The sequence below is a fragment of the Tupaia chinensis genome, unplaced genomic scaffold (assembly GCF_000334495.1).
Source record: "Tupaia chinensis unplaced genomic scaffold, TupChi_1.0 Scaffold000007_1, whole genome shotgun sequence".
NCBI lineage: Eukaryota > Metazoa > Chordata > Mammalia > Scandentia > Tupaiidae > Tupaia > Tupaia belangeri.
Genome location: NW_006159436.1, coordinates 182,666 through 199,497, shown reverse-complemented (window position 1 = coordinate 199,497; position 16,832 = coordinate 182,666). Strand labels below are relative to the sequence as shown.

Genomic DNA, 16,832 nt, shown 5'->3' with positions numbered 1-16,832 from the left:
TGGAGAGGTTTTTGCTATAGGGCGTGTGCGCTCGCCAGAAAGACAGAGACAGAGACAGAAAGTGAGAAAACACTCCCCAGGGGGGATGACACACCGCCAATCCCTTCTCCTCCATTCTCCTCTTGGGATCTTGGGCACGCACGCACACGCACCCAATGTGAGTTTAAGTCACTGGGTCTGGGACTCGAATCGCGGTCGACTACATGGGAGTTCAGTGACATAGCCATTACGCTAACTGCTGGTTCCCAAGCTTCAGTAAGAGCTTTAAAATTAAGTTATTTGGGGGCCAGCTAGTAGTATTTTGGCCCCTCAATCTGAATAATTTCTAAATTGTTGGGGTTGCAGGTGGCGTGGTAGTTGAGGTGCTGGACTCCCACATGGCCAACTGTGGTTCAAGTCCTGGGCCCGGTGACTTGCTTTTTCATTTTCTCTCTCTCTCTCTCTCTCTTTCTCTCTCTCTGTGTGTCTCTCTCTCTGATTAAATTAAAATAATAATGATGAATAAAATTAAATCAATAATTATTTTTCCAATAAATAAATAATTTCTAAATTCTCAACTTTAAGCAATTGTCATCAGTTTTTAAAAACTCAGTTTTGAACATAAGATTTGCACAATTAACTTTTATTTCCTAAATCAAATACGCTCCCATGATGAGAAGGGCTGTGGTTGTACATGCCCCTACAGCCCTAATACACATCCAGAAGTCCCAAGTCCAGCAGCAGGAGCAGTGCTGAACTACTTTTCCTGTTTATTTTCTTGGTCATGGAATAAACCAAAAGGATAAAACAACGCAGGATTGTTGGGGCCAGCAGGTGGCATAGCAGTTAAGGGCCTGGACTCCCACATGGCTGCCCATGGTTTGAGTCCCAGACCTGATGGCTTGAAAGTCACAACAGTGCATGTGCGTGCGTGCCCCAAATCCCGAGAGACTGGAGGAAATGGAATTACAGCATGGTCATTCCCCCTGGGGGGTGATTTTTCACATTCCCTGTGTCTCTATCTCTTTCTGTCTCTCTCCAGTGAGAGAGAGACACATGCCCTATGGCAAAAGTGTTAGAAAACAAGGGAGGACCGGCAGGCGCTACAGTGGTTAAAGTGCTGGACTCACACTTGGCCCGCAGCATTTTGAGTCCCGGACCCAGCGGCTTGAAAATCCTGCTGGGCGTGTGTGTGTGTGTGTGTGTGTGTGTGTGTGTGTGTGTAACCCAAATCCCAAGGGGGAGGATAGAGAGGAAAACACTGCAGTATGGCCATTCTCCCTGGAGGGTGATTTCTCACTTTCTCTCTCTCTGTCTCTCTCGTTGTCTCTCCAGCAAAAATCTCTCAAAACAAAAAAACCCACAGGTTTGCCGACAATACCTTTTGAGAATTAGGAAACATAAAAAGCTTACAAAGATACGGGATTAAAACAAACAAACAAACAAAAACAAAGCACTTGTAAAAATGAGCAAGTCTAAACTTGAGCAATTAACTGATTTGATATAAATGGAAAGTCAGAGATCTTCCCATTCTGACCTAAATGATTTTATGAAGAGGCATAAACCTAATGTGCTTACAGCCCCCACAGAACCATACGACCCACACTACCAGTACAAAATAATTAGGTCTCAAAATTAAATTCATTCATTTTGGCAGATCACGTTACCTCGTTGGACGTCAACTGTCATTGCTGGATTTATCAGAGAAAGCGCGCCCCGGGGCTCGTGTCTATATCTGGGCTTAAATTACACCAGTGGAGAAAATACGTATCCGTATAAGTGTGTTCCACAAAACGATGGGAAACATTTCCAGGCTTTCTTACCCAGCTCGAACTGAATCAGACTTCCCACTGAACAAATCTACGACAGCACACAGATTTGCCGGTGTTGCTTTTCATGGCACAACACTGCCTTGCCCCCGACACGTGTCAGAAGGCAGCCTTCCTGAAAACGCATTCATGGGTGTCTACCCCACTTGTTAACGGGAAAATCATGATCTGGCGTTTACACTTGTTTAAAGACTGCAGATAGAAATCTATTTCCGGCATGAACACTCACTGTCTCAATGTTGAAGAAACCAGTAATAATGGAAACAGCTCAGTCAAGTCTGGAAGTGCCAAGTTATTGCCGCCCAGGTCTTCACAGGGGACCACTGAACTGCAGCACGACACCCACGCCGCCCTGGGAAGCCTTGGCCTCGGCCAGCCACAGACGCATCGCTCACAGTGTTAGGCTCACCTTCGCTCTTTTTAAACTAACCCTCAGAAGCAAATTAATGACACTGCACTACACTGCTTTAGTGATGTGAGTCCAAAAGTCTCAATTCCGTAAATAAGAACTCAGTCTTATTTTAAGAAAATATCTGTTACACATTATTGTGTAACTCACAAACCAATCCAAAATGAGGGCAATGGGTACATGACGTTTTATCCTTGGGACATGCCAGCCCGCCAGGAGCACATGCAGTCACCTCTCTGTGTGACAAGCCCAATGCCCTTTAGGGTTAGTGGCCACTAAGAGCCACAGGTTAACAGAAATAGAGTAGTAGTAGTAGATAAAGTCAGAAATCAGACCATTTAGAAGGTGCTGTGCTTTCTTAGGCATTATCAAACTAAAATGAAACAAAATCAAAAGCTTCAGCGACAACAGGTGGCATGATGGTTAGGCGCTGGATCCCACACACCCAACTCTGCAGTTCAAGTCTTGGACCCAGTAGTTGGAAAAACAAATTGGGCAGACCAGCAGGTGGCCTAGTGGTTGGGACCTTGGACTTCCACACGCTTGACTATGGTTCTGGTCCCAGACCTAGGAGCTTGGGAGTCATTCGGGGCAGATGTGAGTGTGTACCCAGAATCCTGAGAGGAGAACGGAGGAGAATGGAGAAGGGACTGTGGTGTGGTCATCCCACTGGGGGGTGATTTCTCACTTTCTTCCTCTCTCTTTCCAGTGTGTGTGTGTTATGGCAAAAAATCTTGAAAGAAAAGAGAGAAAAGAAAAACATGCAGGGCGTGTGTTTGTACATGCCCAAAATCCTGAGAGGAGACAGGAAGACAAGGGACTGCAGCGTGATTTCTCACTTTCCCTGTTTCTCTCTCTGGCAAGTGCACATACTCTATGGCAAAAAAAAAAAAAAATCTTTTTTAAAAAATTAAATAAACTAATTAAATAATTAAGAGATTTGCCATTTGAGGTCTTATGGAACCCCAGCTTGAAAAACAAGTTTATCTTCCTTTCAAGGTCTGGGGCTCAAACCTCAGCTGGCTATGTGGGAATCTAGCATCTTAAACACCATGCCAACTGCCAGCCCGAAAATGATAGAATTTTATTTTATTTTACTTTATTTATTTTGAGAGACAGACTTTTGCTACAGGGCGTGTGCGCTCACCAGAGAGGACAGACAGAAAGTGAGAAATCACTGGTCCTGGGGGGATGGCCACGCAGCAATCTCTTCTCCTCCACTCTACTCTTAAAATTTTGGGTATGTACGCCCATGCACCCAGTGTGAGTTTTAAGCCACTGTGTCCATGACGCGAATCTTAGTCAACTACATGGGAGTTCAGCGATGTAATCATTACACCATCTGCTGGTCCCCTTACTTATATTACTTACTTATATTCTTTACTTACTTAAAGAATGATTTCATTTAATTTTTATTCATCATCATTCTTGTTATTTCAATTTGACCATAGAGAAACAGAGACAAAGACAGACAGAGAGAGGGAAAGTGAGAAAGCAAGTCACCAGATCTGGGACCCAAGCCACGGTCGGCCATGTGGAAGTCTAGCGCACTTAATCACCACACCACCTGCTGGCCCCTAAATGAAAGAATTTTCAAAGAAATCTCAAATCTAAGTATGACCTAGGAAACCTGTTTTTTTTTTTTTTTAATAATTATCTTATTTAACTTTACTTAATTCCTTTTTTTTTTTTTTTAAATTTGACCAGAGAGGAACAGAGTGGAGGAGAGAGAGATAGAAAGTGAGAAGGCAAGCTGTCAGCTCCCGGGACTCTAACTGAGGTCGGCCATGTGGGAGTCCAGTATACTCAACCTCCACATCACCTGCCAGCCCCAGAAACCTATATTTTTTTTTGAGAGTTTTTCTTTTCTTTTCTTTTCTTTTTTCTATAGGGTGCATGCGTGCACCAGAAAGACAGAGACAGAGAGACAAAAAGCGAGAAATCACCCCCCAGGAGGGATGGTCACGCTGCAGTCCCTTCTCTTCCATTCTTCTCTTGGGATTTTGGGCACGCACGCACATGCACCTGGCGTGAGTTTAAGCCACTGGGTCCGAGACTCGAACCATGGTCAGCTACATCGGAGTCTAGCGATGCAGCCATCACATCATCTGCTGGTCCCCCCAGAAACCTATTTTTAAAAGGTCTCTCACCAAAGAAAAACATAACATCAATCTCTACTTAGAGACACATGAATAAAAAGCACAACACAGAAGATTTTTTTAAAGTCTGCTTATTTATTTTTTTCCATGAGACAGAGAGAGAAGCATGGGTCATAGCATGAGGATCCTGCTGGAGTCGCCTCTCCTCCCTCACTGTCTCTCTCTCTCATGAAATGAAGGAACGAATGAGAAAAGCAAGTAAAGATTCACGGATTCCCACCCAGCCACGGTTCTCAGGGCACACACGCTCACAGCTCACCTGCTATCTTTACCTGCTCCCCAGGGGCGACCTCCACATCCACCCGTGTTGTCTTCATTTCTGATTGCTCTAGAGAAAGAAAAGATTCGCTTAAATTGGAGGCTTTAATGTTTAAAGTTGACAAAAGCTGTTCCAAACCCAGCTCCTCACATGAGTTACAGCATATGAATGTACACTCAGTATTACCACACAACGCATGCAGACCACGTACCACCCAACTCCTAAAACCAAAGCAGCATTTACAACGAAACTTACATTCTCTCGTTCCCACCGTATCTGTCAAATTCTCGTCTTCCTCTCTGGTCGAAAGAGTCAAAAGCTCTGTTCCCAGGACCACCTCTGCCTCTGCCTCGCATCCCCCCTCTCGGGCCGCCACGTCCTCTCAGCGGTCTGTCCCGATCAAACCTGTCAGCTGGCCTAGGAAGAGACAGGACATGTAACCAGTGGGGCATCAATTACAGGTCTAAGGCCTTTTTGAGAAAAATAATTCTAGGACATGCTAGCTAGAATACATGGGAAAGAACGGCGGCCTGGATAATGGACAGTCAGCCTCACTGAGCACATACTGTACCTGGCTCTGCTCTGAGCCCTTTATCCACGGGGGACCAGATTCCCACAAACCAGCCTATCCTGCACAACCACTGCACACAGAGCAGGAAACTAGAGTGGGGAGTAGGCAGGTAACCTGCCCAGGGTTGCGGAGGTACTAAGTGGAGCAGCCCTGGCTCCTCCTGTGTCCCCGCCTCACAAACTGACAGGGAACCCAGCATGCTCTTCCTCCTCCTTCCCGTGACGCCTCCAGGCCCCAGACCTAGGGCCACAACTGCTCTTCACCCCGCCCTGCTGTTAGGTCACTGGTCTCATCCCTCCCTGTGAGGACTTGCCTTTCCTCCACTAGCATCTAAGTTATTGCAGAAAAGGAGCTTATTTTATTGTATTTTTTTTTGAAAGGTTTTTGCTATAGGGTGCGTGCGCTCAACAGAAAGACAGAGGGACAGAAAGTGAGAAAACCCCCCCCCAGGGGGATGGCCACGCCACAATCCCTACTCTTCCATTCTCCTCTCGGGATCATGGGCACGCACGCACACGCGCCCAGTGTGAGTTTAAGCCACTGGGTCCAGGACTCAAATCGCAGTTGACTACATAGGAGTCCAACAACATAGCCATCATGCCAACTGCTGGTTCCAGAAAGGAGCTTATTTGAAAAACCATGATAGCTCTACTTTATTAAGATAAATATTGGTGGGACCAGCAGTTGGCATGATGGACTCCAACATGGCAGACTGCAGGTCCTGGACCTGGTGGCTTGAAAATCACACTGGGCATGTGTGCGTGCGTGCTTAAGATCTGGAGAGGAGAATGGAGCAAAAGGGATGGTGATGTGGCCATTCCCCGGTGTGTGTGTGTGTGTGTGTGTGTGTGTGTGTGTGACTTCTCACTTTCCCTTTCACTCTGTCTCTCTGGAGGGCACACGTGCCTTAAAGCAAAGTCCTTTAAAAAAAAAGTTAGAGGGACCATCAGGTAGCATAATGGTTATGTCGCTGGAATCCAACACAGTTGAATGAGGTTCGAGTCCCGGAGTTAGTGGCTTAAAACTCATGCTGGTCTCATGTGCGTGCGTGCCCAAGATCCTGAGAAAAGAATGGAGGAGGAGGGATTATGATGTGACCATTCCCCTTTGGGGTGATTTGTTTTTTTTGCTTTCTGTCTATCTTTCTCTGTCTCTCCAGGGAATGCATGCCCCCTATAGCAAAAATCGCTCTCTTAAAAAAAAAAAGACTAGTTTTGCTACTGATTGAAGGTGGCAACATGTATTTGGGCATCTGAACTATCATTTCCTTATTTCCACAGAATAAATTCCTGAAGTGAGAAAAAAAAACAATGCTTCCAAAAATAAGCGGCTCTGATCCAAGAGGCTCTTCATAAACAAGCAGACTGTGACCATGACATGGCAAATCTGAAGCAATCACCGGAAAGAGAAGCAGAATGAAGCCTCCGTGTCTCCCGACCACCAGCCTCAGCGTGGTGGCAGTCCGCCATCCAGGCGTTCGAAATGCGCAGCGTCTGGGTGGCCGACAGCTTTGGGAACAGCTTCCAGCTCTCAGACTGAGCTACCCTCTGCTGCTGAGCTTCTCCTTTCTCGTCCGGTTTTAGTAGACTCTAGAGCGCAGTTTCGCAAAGCCATGCTCTTCAGTTAAAACTTGTAGCCAAGATCCGACATGGAATCCGTAGTCATGAAACTGAAAGACTTTGGGAATAACAGCTCCCTTGACACTCTTCTCGTCTTCATAGCCTTTTTTACTTTATTTTCCTTTAAATGTGATGCACTAGTTGGTTCTGTTTCAACTGAACTCTGTGCTAGGGAGGTTTACCGATGAAACAGAAGCGTGAGGCAGCACACGTCCATCTTGCTAGCGCTGAGTATGAGGCACGCACCGCTGCTACCTGTGCACAGGAGGGGCACGGGCAGCCTGCACTGCTACAGTAGCTCTCGGGAGAAGCACAAGCCTAAGACCACCTTAGAACTTTCTAGAGAAGGTATGTGAGCCGGAAATAGGCATTACATCATTTCTTCACATTTCATCATGATAGCCTACGGACCTGATCATGAAGCTAGGAATTTGTTTAAACTGTTTAGTTGTCTAAAATTAGTAATGCTAAATCAAAACCGTAATTAGGGACCAGCAGTTAGCGTAATGGCTATGTCGCTGAACTCCCATGTAGTTGACTGCAGTTCGAGTCCTGGACCCAGTGGCTTAAATTCACACCGGGCACGTGTGCATGCATGCCTAAGATCCTGAGAGGAGAATGGAGGAGAAAGGATTGTGGTGCGGCCATCCCCCCCTGGGGGTGATTTCTCATTTTCTGTCTCTCTGTCTCTCTGTCTTTCTGGTGAGCACACACGCCCTATAGCAAAAACTTCTCAAAAAAAAACCCCAAAAAAACCCCCATAATTATATCACTATTCTAGAACTTCTGGAGAAAATGTAAACAGTTCAACACACTCCCATGTAATTTCTTTCTAAGAGTTTGTTCATAGTTACCAATAAACAATTCTTTTTTTTTTGAGAGAGAGAGAGATTTTTGCTATAAGGTGAGTGGGCTTGCTAGGGAGAGAGAGAGAAACAGAAAGTGAGAAATCACACACCCCACCCCCCCCCAAGGAGGATGGCTATGCTACAATCCCTTCTCCTTCTCCTCCCAGAATCTTGGGCACGCTTGCACATGCACCTGGTATGAGTTTGAAGCCACTGGGTCCAGGACTTGAACAGCAGTTGGCCATGTAGCAGTCCAGTGATGTAACTGCTACACCACTACTGCTGGTCCCAAACAATTCATTTTTTAAAAAGCATTCTTTCGAGCCAGCTGGTGATGTGGTGGTTAAGGTGGCTGGATCCCATATGGCCAACTGAACAGTTCAAGTCCCAGACCTGACAGCTAGAGAGGCATGCAGGGCATGTGCGCAGGCCCCAAGTTCTAAGAGAATGGAGAAGGGACAGCAGCGTGAGCATCTCCCTGGGGTGCTTTCTCACCTCCCGCCTTCTCTCTCTGGCAAACACACACTCTATAGCAAATTTTAAGGGGAAAAAAGGTTCTTTTTCCATAGTTTATTTTTTCCATGACCAAGAGAGACAGAGAAGGGAAGACAGAGAAGAGACAGAGAGATAGCAGCCCCACTACTGAAGTCGACCCCAGCTGTATCCAGCCATTGATTGTGGGCACACGTGAGCCCGGTACTCAGAGGTCTCCAGACACAAAGCTGGAACCTCCCACGTGGGTCCACCTGGTGGAGTGTCACATTTTACTACCGTGCCACTGTCCCGCCCCCAGTACTTCATTTTAATTATACGGTTGTTTCCTGAATCAAGGCACAAGGTCATGCATGAAGTTAACAAGATTCTCATGTATCACATGAATAACGAGTTGCTGCTTATACTGGCAAAACATTGCAAGGACTGGCACTACAGAGGCCGGGGGATAGTAATTATCTGAGCCCTCCGCCCTGTCATGGCTGAGGACGCAGTACGTACTTGTCATCTGTAAACTTCTCGGCTGCGGCGCCCCCCTGCCTCTCGGTCTCGTACGGCCGGTATTCCCTGTAGGACCTCCGTTCTGCTCTGTCCAGTGCCACCTCTGTCCCCCGGCTATCATTCCATCCTGCTAGCTCCCCTCTTCTGGAAGCGCGTTTCGGGCCTGCTGGTGGAAATTAAGAGCAGAGAGCTGGAACACAGGGCCTATGATGGCACAGTGACGAATACCAGAGGCATTTTGAAATTTCACTGTTCTGGGGGCCAGCAGGTACTATGGTGGTTAAGGCACTAGACTCACACAAGGCCAACTGCAGTTCAAATCCCAGACCTGACCTGGCAACTTGAAAATCACACAGGGCATATATGCAGGCTACCCAAAATCCCAAGAGAAGACTGAAGAAGAGAATGCAGGCATGGCCATCCCCCCAGGGGTGATTTCTCACTTTCTGTCTTACTGTCTCTGTCTCTCCAATCTATAGCAAAAAAAATCTCTCAAAAAAAAAAAAAAAGGAAAAATAAATTTCACTCTTGTAGAAATCAATGTCATAGGAAAATTCAGGAACTTTGGAAATTTTCAGAGATGAAACTGTTGATACTACTGCTGCCAAGAATCTGCCTTTTTTAAAAAAAGAATTATTTAATTTTGTTATTATTATTTTAAAAATTTAACGAGAGAGAGAGAAAGCGTAAGTGAGAAAAAGCAAGATGCCAGGTCCAGGACTCGAACCACGGTCAGCTGTATGGGAGCCCAGTGCCTTAACCACCATACCACCAGCTGGCCCTGAGCCTATGCTCTTTTTTTAAGAATTGTTTTTTTTAACTTTATTTATTTATTTTTAATTAGACCAGAGAGGGATAGAACGAGAGAGAGAGAGAGAGAGAGAGAGAGAGAGAAAGCAAGTCGCCAAGTCTGGGACTTGAACTATGGTCAGTCAGCCTTAACCACCACGCCACTTGCCGGCCCCTAGTCTGCACTTTTAAAACTTTTAAAATCAACTTTAATAAAATTTTTAGAAAATGAAACAATCACTATTAAATCATGCTTTCTCTTATGTCCTGTATAGCAAGGTGAGATAAACAAATATAAGCTAACCTATAATTACAGGCATCTCACAATAGCATGGTCACAGCTGTAGATGTATTTTACTAAGTAAACTACATTTCACCAGAGCAGCTTTATTGGAACATGATACCTAAGCTCCATCTAGAAAATTAAAGGATAAATAAATTGAAATGCAATTGTACTTTTAGAATCCCAACTACACATAAACCAAGGGAAACGATTTAGCCCCGGATAACTAAGACTTCTGCTTTAAAACTGTAATGACCATCTTTTTTGTTGTTGCCGTTTTGCTATACGGGACATGTGCTCACAAGAGAGAAAAAGGAAAGTGAGAAATTATTCCCCGGGGGGATGGCCACACTGCAGCTGCTTCTCCTTCATTCTCCTCTCGGACTTTGGAAATGTACACACAAGTACCTGGTGTAAGCTTCAAGCCAATCCTGGGTCTGGGATTCGAACCATGTGGCCAGCCATATGTGATTCCACTGACTTAACCTCTATGCCACCTACCGGTCCATCTTTTTTGAAAACAAAACTTTCTATTCTCTGATGGGATTTATACATTTGTGATCATACTTCTTAAATGTGAGCTCAAAATTAAAGTATCTGCCAATGCAACTAGGAGTCAGTCAGCATGTGAAGAGGTCACCTGTTCTGTTCACTGAAAGCCCAGCATGCGACGGGGCAGGGACAGGACTCGGACCGCTCTAGTCTTTCTCTCTTCTCACCTTACTTTACTCCCCTCTAGTTTTGATGCTTTAAAATGTTAAAGCAAGACCTAGGTTTGAAGCCATCTAGTATTTGGTAAATGTGTTGTGGGGAACTTGTAACTTCTTAAACCATCTTCAAAAAATACCTATCTTGAGGCCGGGGGTGGCACGTTGGTAAAATAATTGGACCCATATGGGAAGGGTTCTAGATTCTTTCAGGTTCTTTTAGGATCACGTGCACCCGTGATCCAGGCTGGTTGGGACTGAGGGCGGACTGTGGTATGGGGACACTGTTAGGCGTGCCTGTCTCTTAGACTCTCTAACTCATGAAGATAAACAAAAATCAAAGTCTGGGGCTGGCCCCACAGTGCAGTGGTGAAGTGCTGTGCACAGAAAGCTGGATCCCACATAGCCAACTTGGGCTCAAATCTCAGGCCTGGCAGCTCAAGAAACATGCCAGGCACACATGTGAATGTGCCCCGAATCCCACCAGAATGAAGAAATGAAGTAAAAAAGACTGTGGTGTGACCATATCCCATTGCAGAATGCTTTCTTTCCCCCACCCCTTCCCACACACCCTCTGGCAAAAACAAACAAAATAAAACAAAAAACTTCCTTTGAAGTATGCTTTATGTTTTTAAAGAATTATTTTATTTACCTTTATTTATTTGTTATTTTTTAATTTGCCAGAGGGGGACAGAGCAAGAGAGAGAAAGATTGGGAAGGTGAGAAAGCAAGCCACCAGGTCTGGGACTCAAATCGAATGGTGGTTGGCCATGTGGGAGTCCAGCACCTTAACCACCACACCACCTGCTGGTTCCTTTTGGTATATGTTTAAAAGGTCTCCTCTCAAATATTAATTTCTACTCTAGCAGCTTTAATTTTTCTTGGTATAAACTACCCTTTACATTGGTTGTGTACTATAAAATATTAACTTTATTTAAATTAAAAAGGCATTACTTTTTAACTGCTTGATTCCTCTACTTAGATACATACATGATTCTTAAGGAATATATAAATACACATATTTCTCCATTTTCCAACTTAGTGTTTCCTATCTAAACTTCATAATCTGGGCACAGGTAAATGTTAACTGGTCTTATTTATTTTTTTTTGAGAGGTTTTTGCTATAGGGTGTGTGCACTCGCCAAAGACAGAGAAACAGAAAGTGAGATATCACCCCCCCAGGGGGGATGGCCACGCCGCAATCCCTTCTCCTCCATCCTCCTCTCGGGCTCTTGGGCACACACGGCGCCCGGCGTGAGTTTTAAGCCATTAGGTCCAGGATGCCAACCACGGTCAACTACATGGGAGTCCAGCGACATAGCCATTATGCTAACTGCTGGTCCCTTAACTGGTCTTATTTTAAAGTGAAAAACCATGTCTGTGATACCATTAACATAAAATTGTGTAATTTATTACTCATTAATCTAAAGGGATTTTCCGAGTATGAAAAGTTGCACAACACATCTATATTCAATTCGCTATGCTATGGGTTTTAATGGCCCATAACCTAGGAATATTTCACTAATCTGCATCCTGTAGTGAGGTCACAGTCTGAATCTGTGACATGTTTAGGATATGAGACAGACTATCCAATGGGGCCGGCAAGTAGTGTGGTGGTTAGAGGTGCTGGACTTCCACATGCCTGACCGCAGTTCAAGTCCTGGACCTGGCGGCTTGCTCTCTCTCTGGTCAAATTAAAATAAATAAATAAATAAACAAATACAGATTTAAAAAAAAAAAAAAAAGACATTATCCTAAAGCCCTGTATTTTACTGCACAGACACCAAGACAGAGACTGACAGCGGCACCCAGGTGAGTGTGTACCTCAGGTCTCTGGGCATGTGAGGGGACTTCAAGTTGTTCATGGAAAAGTAAACTTAAACTACACTTTTCTTTTGGTGCAAAAAAAAAAAGGAAACCCAGGCATAGTTTTTCATAGTATATATTTTCCATAAACTTTTTGAAGACTTCTTATAAGTCACTAAGATAAAAAATGGGAGAAGTGTATGAAATAGAAGGTAGGTGATGTCATTACTAAAATAATCTAATAAGTTGAAAAGTGTAACAGACCATAATATGTCAGTCATTGGGAACTCCCTCAGCAGTAGCAATACTCTTTGAAACTTCTCCTGTCATCAGAGGGTCCCCTTGCCAGGTGCCCTATGTACTTTCCAAACTGCCGGGGCTGGGATTCAAACCATGCCCTTTGACCATGTGGGATCTGGTTCCCTTAACCACTAGGCCATGAGGTCAGCCCTAAACCTTATTTTAACATAGCTACAGATTTTCCTTTCTAACTTGTAGTTTAAAAAAAAAGCGGGACCAGCAGTTAGCGTAATGGCTATGTTGCTGGACTCCCATGTAGTCAACTGTGGTTTGAGGGCCAGACCTGGCGGCTTAAACTCACACCAGGCGCGTGTGCGTGCGTGCCCAAGATCCCGAGAGGAGAATGGAGGAGAAGGGATTGCCGTGTGGCCATCCCCCCTGGGGGGTGATTTCTGCCTTTCTGTCTCTCTGTCTCTGTCTGGCGAGCACACGCGCCCTATAGCAAAAACCTCTCTGGAAAAAAAAAAAAAGGGACCAGCAGTTGGCGTAATGGCTCTGTTGCTGGACTCCCATGTAGTCAACTGTGGTTTGAGGGCCAGACCTGGCGGCTTAAACTCACACCAGGCGCGTGTGCGTGCGTGCCCAAGATCCCGAGAGGAGAATGGAGGAGAAGGGATTGCCGTGTGGCCATCCCCCCTGGGGGGTGATTTCTGCCTTTCTGTCTCTCTGTCTCTGTCTGGCGAGCACACGCGCCCTATAGCAAAAACCTCTCAAAAAATATATATATATGTGTATATTGGGGCCAGCAGGTGGTATGGTGGTTAAGGACGCTGGAAATGGACATTACAAACTGTGGTTTGAGTCCTGGACCTGATGGCTTGCTTTCTCACTTTCCCTTTCTCTCTGTCTCTCTCTAATTAAAAAATAACCATAACAAATAAAATTAAATAAATAATTCTTTTAAAAAATCTTTTCATATTTCCCACTCAACTACAGAATTACTCAGATGCTTATCCCACCTTTTATCTGCTTCCTCCAAATTCCTTTTTTTTTGGTTTCACCATAGTGATTGTGCACACTCTGAGAGAGACAGGGAGAGGAGGAGAAGTGAGAAATCACACCCTCCCCTCCCAGAGGGGATGGCCATATGGCCATGCCGCAATCCCTTCTTCATTCTTCCCTCAGGATTTTGGGCACATGTGCACAAGCGCCCAGCATGATTTTCAAGCCATTGGATCCAGGACTTGAACAGTGGTCAGCCACATGGGAGTCCAGCACTTTAACTACCATGCCACATGCTGACCCCGCCCCCCTACAAATTACTTTAAAAAAAGAGAATTACTTCATATCTATCTATCTATTTATTTATTTAAAATTTGACCAGAGAGGGACAGAGAGAGAGAGGAAGTGAGAAAGCAAGCTGCCAGGTCCAGAACTTGAACCTTGGTCGGCCATGTGGGAGTCCAGTGTCCCTAACCCCATGCCACCTGCCAGCCCCACAAATTACTTTTTAATCGTACCAATTAAATTTGGAATTCACCGTTCAAAACTTAAAATGTGACAGTTTCTATATACTTTATATCAAACTCTCATCTGAAATTTCTGGGTATATATTGAAAACTGTTAAATATAGTGGGCCACCTATCAGAATTGTCGATGTCCTTGAAAACATTTGATTTTCCCTACGGAATCCAAAAAGACCAAGTTAATCGATGTCTGATTTTTCCCACAATTTAGCACTAAGAGATCAAGACTGCAAGTGACCCGAGCTCATTTCTCTGTGCTGGGTCAGCAGCTCCACGGGGATAATGCAAACACTGCACTTCATGAGCCGTTGCCAATAAAAGGCTGGCACATGCAGTTTGATCTCTCATCCACATCCAAGCCCGGGTGAAGAAACAGAATACAACTTACAGCAAAATAAGTTGAGCTGTGGCTCAAAGACCCTAGTTTCTGAAAGGCTAGGAAAAGCAAAGCTGAATCAGTCTGAGAAGTTCCGGAGTGAACTGACTGACTGCGACTGGCCGTTCAGGCATACTGTTAGAGAGTCGAGGACATTAAAAACCTACGTTCCCATGGAAAAAAAATCTGATGATTTTCACATTCTTTTGGGATTAATACATATTTCTATCATATCTCAAACCTATTTATTGTCTAAGCACTTAGTTATAACATTCTAAATTTAAAATTTTGAGTGTTAGTACAGTCTTTTCATAAGGGCTACAAAACTTTGAGAAAACAGCTCTCTCACACCGTTACAGATAAATTTAGTGCCGTAACACAGAAATAAAAATGAATGAGCCGTTTGTCTGAAATAACACACACTCAAAAAAGAACTGGAACGGCAAAATTTCCATTCTAACTACAAAATCAATGAAAGATCTTTATTACAGATCTCAAAAGCCAGATCGCCTGGACTGGGAACAACTGACAGGGAAGAAAGTTATTAAGCATACTAGGTTACAAGGCTACATGACAAAAGCAGGTTATAATTCGGTTCATGTCACTTCAGTGTAGGAGAAAAAATACTCCTGTGCATTTATGTTTATAAACACAAAGTGTTACAATAGAAAAAAATAGGGGACCTTCACTTTCATAAATTCAGAAGGATACAAAAATTCTGTCAAAAATGCATGACATTTTTAATTTTTAAAAAGCTAAAAATCAACATATTTACAGCATTAACTGTAGTTTCACATTCTTCTAAAGGACAATATATTTCTTTCTTTTTTTTTTTTTTAAATAAAGGGTAAGGATTAGCTTGGCATGGTGGTTAAGAGGTGTGGATCCCATTTGGCTAACCACATGGGATGAACCCCAAGTCCTGAAGCTTAGAGAAACAGCCAGGAGCAGTGGACCCCAAATCCTGAGAGAACAAGGGCTTGTGCTTGGCCATCTCTCCAGTGGGGCGCTTTCTCACTTTCACCCTCTCTCTTCTCCCCTCCAAGCACATGCACCCTCTACAAATTTCTAAAAATAATTTTTTAAAAAACCTCGTTACCATTATATCTACCTAGATAAATTTAAGGGAAAAACACAGGATTTATGTCCTGAGTCTCATTCACTGTTTAAACAGGCTCATAAACTTACTGGCTACTACTGGGTCTTGAGATAGGCAAAAGCTTTTTTTCTAATTTGCACTATCTGGATCTAGTGACTGCATTTTCTGATTCTCAAGTGCTGTCTTTGGACAGCACTGTTCACAGATAAAGGTAAACACGACCTGGTTGCACCAGTCAAAGCCCCTAGGACGCACAATTTTCATCAAGCCAGAAGCAAGCAAAAAAGCTGGACTGCGGGCACTGCCCAACGCTGGCTGGCGCACTCCACATCTTAATCCTAACACTTTGTGCAAACCTTAGGCCCCTGCCCTATTTCAGGGAAACCGGACGGACGCAGGTGAGGTGAGCTGACTGTGCCACTGACGCAGCCCGTGAGCCACCAACGCCGGAGCATCCTCCGAGCAAACAGAAGGCGGCCCACCTAGGGGCGCACCGCGAGTGGGAGACTTGGACTATTCTTGTTGGAAAGGCTAAAAACGCTTTCCTTAAAGCAGCCTGGGGTGAACTGCAAGTTACACATCCCGTCAACCCTGCATGCTGACAACCCTGCAGACTGGAAAACGACGCCGGCTGCCCTATGGAAGCTGCCAAGTGAGGCCGGTGAAGGTGCCGGGCATGGAAGGCGCTGGGGATCCCGCGCCTACCCTCGGGCTCTGACGTCACAGGGACCCCGCGCGGTCAGCAGGCCCTCACTCTGCACAGTGACCTGCATCCCAGACCCCGGTTCTCCGCACAGCCCAAGCTCCCACCCCCAGGAGGAGGAGGAGCCTCCTTACCACCAAGCTTCTCCGTCAGCCTCCCGACCTGAATCTTGCAGAGGTTGGGATGGAGGACGGAAAGGTCCCTCCCAGCTCTAGACTTGGGAGCCCCAGCGGGTACGAACCCCAGGTGTCTCCCTCACACCCCTCTAATTATACGCCTCAACTTCCCCTAACTTGTCATAAAGCTCAGTTCCAGGATTCTGAGACCCCCTACTACCATCCCTGCACTTCCCCCCCGCCCCGAAGACTCGGGGAGACGGCAGAAGGGGTGCACCCCCCTGCGCCTCTGCTCCTACCTTCCGGGCCACAAAGACCCTCAACTCAACTCAAGTCTTCCCACAGCCCCTACCCCTTTCTGGCACCGGTCCCAGTGACCCCAGTCTCACAGTAGGGTCCAGGGACTGCTAAGGAGGGGTGACCTCCGTGACCTCATTCTCCTTCCTCTCCCACCCGGGCGTCCAAGTGCCGGGGGGGACCCGCGTACCGGGCGGCTGCGGGCCGCCCCCGGGGCTGTCGGG

The 16,832-nt window shown here is 45.4% G+C and overlaps 1 protein-coding gene across 1 annotated transcript in view; it reads right to left on the bottom strand.

Moving 5' to 3' along the window:
• Window positions 1-16,832, bottom strand: part of HABP4 (hyaluronan binding protein 4) — a gene marked incomplete at its 5' end in the record, with an annotated part of 44,783 nt that extends 27,951 nt beyond the window's left edge. The window contains 4 exons of the mRNA XM_006139857.2: window positions 4,636-4,704; window positions 4,891-5,052; window positions 8,667-8,832; window positions 16,799-16,832. Of these exons, the coding sequence (XP_006139919.1) occupies window positions 4,636-4,704; window positions 4,891-5,052; window positions 8,667-8,832; window positions 16,799-16,832 (431 nt within the window). The remainder of the gene's footprint in view (window positions 1-4,635; window positions 4,705-4,890; window positions 5,053-8,666; window positions 8,833-16,798) is intronic.